We start from the raw sequence: 4,633 nt of genomic DNA on the forward strand, positions 1-4,633 counted from the left end.
ACATATACACACACACACAAATGTACATATACACACACATATGCACGTACACATGCAAAAATGCACACACACACATGCACACATACATACACACACATACATACACATGCACACACACACGTGCATACATACACATGCACGCACACACGTGCATACATACACATGCACACACACGTGCATACATACACATGCACACACACACACCTGCATACGTACATATGCATGCACACGCGCATACATACACATGCACACACGTGCATACATACAAATGCACACATACACACACATAAACACACACATATGCATGCACACACACAAGCATACATACACATGCACACACGCATGCATACACATGCACACACACGCATACATACACACACACGCATACATACACACATGCACACACTAACATATGTGCATGCATACACACATGCGCATACATACACATGCACACACACACATACACATGCATACATACATAAGCACACACACATGCATACATACATATGCACACACACACATACATACATAAGCACAAACAAGCAAACATACAAATGGATGTAGACATACATACAAATGCACACACACACACGCATACATACACATGCACACATACAAATTCACATAATGCATACATACAAATCCATATAACACATACATACAAACGCACATACACACACACGCATACATACAAATGCACGTAAATACACATACGAATGCACACACATGCATACAAATGCACACACTTACATACAAATGCACACATGTACAAATGTATGTGCACACATATATATACATACAAATGCACATGCATACATATATACATATAAATGCACATGCACACATATATACATACATACATACAAATGCGCATGCATAGATACATACAAATGCACATACACACATACATACAACTGCACATATGCTTGTTGATATAAGGTCCGCCTGACTGGCTACCATGTCAGTGGCACCTAAAAGGCACTATCTGAACCTGGCCGATGCTAGGAACCCCTGACTGGCTCCCGTGCCGGTGACACATAAAAAGCACTATTCGAACATGATTGATGTTAGGCCTGCCTGACTGGTTCCTGTGCTAGCGGAACATAAAAAGCACCCACTACACTCTCGGAGTGGTTGGCATTAGGAAGGGCATCCGACTGTAGAAACATTGCCAGATCAGATTGGAGTCTAGTGCAGCCACTGACTCTCCAGACTTCAGTCAAACCATCCAACCCATGCCAGCATGGAAAACAGACATTAAACAATGATGAAATGCAAATACGCACACACACACACACACACACACATATATATATACATACACATACATAAATATTAATGCACATACACATATATATACATACGAAAGCACATACAGATGCACATACCTGATGGTATCAATTAAATTCACTCCTGTTAAAAATACTGGCATTGTATCTCAAGTATTAAATAGAATAAAAGCTAAACAGAGGTCATGGACTGCTTAGTTTTTAAGAAACAGGACAACCAAACAAGAGATCACTACTTCAAATCCTATCACTGGCATTGCATTGCTATTGCATCCAATAGCTCAAGCCATCTAGCAGAAAATAGAGGTACCACAGAATAGGAACCTGCTGCTCCAATGTATAATAATACTGTAAAATTGACAGTGGTTCATTAATTAGTACACAGTACTGAGTTCAACTCCACAAGTTCTTTATAGCAAGTAGGAAAAGACTACCCAGCAGATTACCAAAATATACTATATGAAAATGTGAAAGGACAAACTACATAAAGCTGACCTAGAGCTTTTACAATACTAGATTAGGAGTTAACTGGTTCTGAGTTCTGGGTTCCTGCCTTATTTGACAGGATAACATCCATACAGATCTTTGTTTTGTTTTTTAATTCATAAACATCATCATTATTATTATCAAGGGGTCAATAAGTTAAGTACCAGTTGAACACTGGGGTCAATCTTATGTCTTTATTGCCCACAAGGGGCTAAACATAGACGGAACAAGGACAGACACAGGGATAAAGTTGATTACATCGACCTCAGTGCACAACTGGTACTTAATTTATCGACCCCGGAAGGATGAAAGGCAAAGTCGACCTCGGCGGAATTTGAACTCAGAACGTAACGGCAGACGAAATACTGCAAAGCATTTCGCCTGGCGTACTAACGTTTCTGCCAGCCCCTGCCCCGAAATTGCTGACCTTGTGCCTATAAGAGAAAGGATTGTTATTATTATTATTATTATTATTATTATTATTATTATTATTATTATTAACAAGGTGACAAACTGGCAGAATCATGAAAACAGTGGACAAAATGCCTTGCAGTATTTCTTCAGGATCTTTACATTCAGAATTCAAATTCTGCTGAGGTCACCTTTCCCTTACATCCCTCCAGAATCAAAATAAAGTACCAATCAAATACTGGGATTTGTGATATCTACGAGGGGGTACCCAAAAGAAACCAGAATTTTGCAATATTTTATTCACTCAGTTTTACATGTTTACACTTTTATCACCTCCAAAATATTCTCTATTTGAAGCAATGCATTGGTCCACACACATTTCCCACTGTTCAAAGTAGTCTTGGAACTCTAGCAAAGTGATGCCTTTTAACACCTCCATCATTTTTTCTCCTCTTCCACATCTGCAAAATGTTTTCCTTTAAGGATTTTTCCCATTCGGGGTAACAGAGAGCAAGATCGACTTCCAACTGTTCACAACATGCATTCAGTCATGACTGCTTTTGATTGTTCATGAGCAAGCACAAATTTTGCTGCATCTCTTTTCATTGGCAATTCCTCAATCAAAATTCATTGGGAGGAGTTCCAGGACACACCAGTCATATCAACAAGTTCATCAATTGCTCAACAGTCCTCTAAGATCAGTTCACGAATTTTCATAATGTTTTCATTCATTCGGAGGATCGCTGGTAGCACTGAACAAGGCTGGTCTTCAAGCGACAAGTGATCATTCTTAAAGCATGAAACCCACTCGTAAACTTGTGTTTTACTCATGGCAGCATCTTTGTAAGCCGTTTGAAGCATGACAACTGTTTCAGCCACTGTTTTCCCCAGCAGAAAACAGAATTCCACAGAAGCAAGCTGTTCCCTCATTTCAGCCACCACAAAAATTGGCAAACAGGGGAGAACTGCAAACAAAGATGCACTACATGGCAGTACAACTCCACTCATGGACACCGCTGGTTGGCAGACTGATGCCTGAGGGTTGCATCAAGTGACTTCTAGCAGCAGAAGCCTGAACTACAACAGGCTCGTCCCACAGAGAACATTTCTGGTAGCTTTTGGGTACCTCCTCATAAATACCCTGCCCATCAAAATTGCTGGTGTATACCTAAATGAGAATCCAATATTTTGCGGGGGTATGAGTCGATCTCTAAGCACAAAAAGCCTTTCAACTTTCTATCCAAATTGGTTTTTGAACCCAATATTATCATGTTATTATTTATAGCTTGATTTGTGCTTCAAAATCCACTATTCCAAAAGAGAATTATTTCACATTCTCTAAGTTTATTAACTTTTACAGCAACAACTCTTATTATTCTCATTTTTATTTTTACCACTTTGAAAGAAAGCTACAAATTTCAAGTATTGAAAGCCAATTTCAAAACACTGAGCTTTATGCAGGAGACAACTAAGGACAGAGATATCTGGTGCTGTACTGAAGAAGACCTGTCCACCACAGTAGAATTGATACTGGTGCTGGTGCCACATAAAAAGCACTCATGCTGGGACCATATAGAAAACACCCACTACACTCTGTGAAGCGGTTTGCATTAGGAAAAGCATCCACCGTCAAACACAAGCTAGCATAGAAAACAGACATTAAATGATGGTGATGGTGATGATGAGACTGAATAACATTGTTGCCCATCATTGAAAATTGTAGTAGTAACAAACAGATATAATTAAACTAATTGGCTTTATGATAATTGTAACTATTTTACAGCAAAAGTATTGAAAGTATGCAGGCTCCTTGGGGCTGCAGATGACAAGCCATCACAGAGAAAATCATTAAACAAAACAAAAGGATATGTTTTTAAGTAACTAAGTGGATTAAGGTCTATTATATTTATAAACTATTATAATGATGGTTTCTAATTTTGGCAGAACAGCCAAAATTTGTAGGTGAACTATATAATCAATGGAATCCAAGACTGACCTTCATAAAATTTGAACTCATAACCTAGATTAATGGAAGTAAATAGAATTAAAGAGGAAGGATGAATGGATGGACTGACAGTCAGACACACAAAAAGGCAGGCAGACAGACAGAGAGGTAGAAATACAGACAGTTACAGATAAATAGCCTCAATAATATATATAGTCACAAATAACCTGACAAAACAAAAACAGCAGTAAATAAAGAAACAAAGAAATTTAAGCCACTGCCAATTATTTCAGACTTAAAGTGATAATTAAGAAAACAGCTTAATTTCTTTGTAGTAAAAAAAAAAAAAAAACATGAAATAAATTTGAACTGGCAAGATGTTCAATATTATTGATGTTAACTTACTTTGTCCATTCCTGATGCTAAAATAAGGAATGCAGCTGGTGTCTGGTGACCTCTTGGTGTCTGAGAAGATGGTAAATTGTTACACTGAAGAACATCT

General features: G+C 38.1%; 1 protein-coding gene across 1 annotated transcript in view; it reads right to left on the reverse strand.

Annotated features, from left to right (window-relative positions):
* The window catches only part of LOC106874439 (putative aminopeptidase W07G4.4), a 47,749-nt gene that overhangs the window by 1,067 nt on the left and 42,049 nt on the right, over positions 1 to 4,633 (reverse strand). Inside the window, exon 15 of the mRNA XM_052965859.1 lies at positions 4,537 to 4,631. Coding sequence (XP_052821819.1) covers positions 4,537 to 4,631 — 95 coding nt within the window. The remainder of the gene's footprint in view (positions 1 to 4,536; positions 4,632 to 4,633) is intronic.

The sequence above is a fragment of the Octopus bimaculoides genome, chromosome 2, assembly GCF_001194135.2.
Source record: "Octopus bimaculoides isolate UCB-OBI-ISO-001 chromosome 2, ASM119413v2, whole genome shotgun sequence".
Lineage (NCBI taxonomy): Eukaryota > Metazoa > Mollusca > Cephalopoda > Octopoda > Octopodidae > Octopus > Octopus bimaculoides.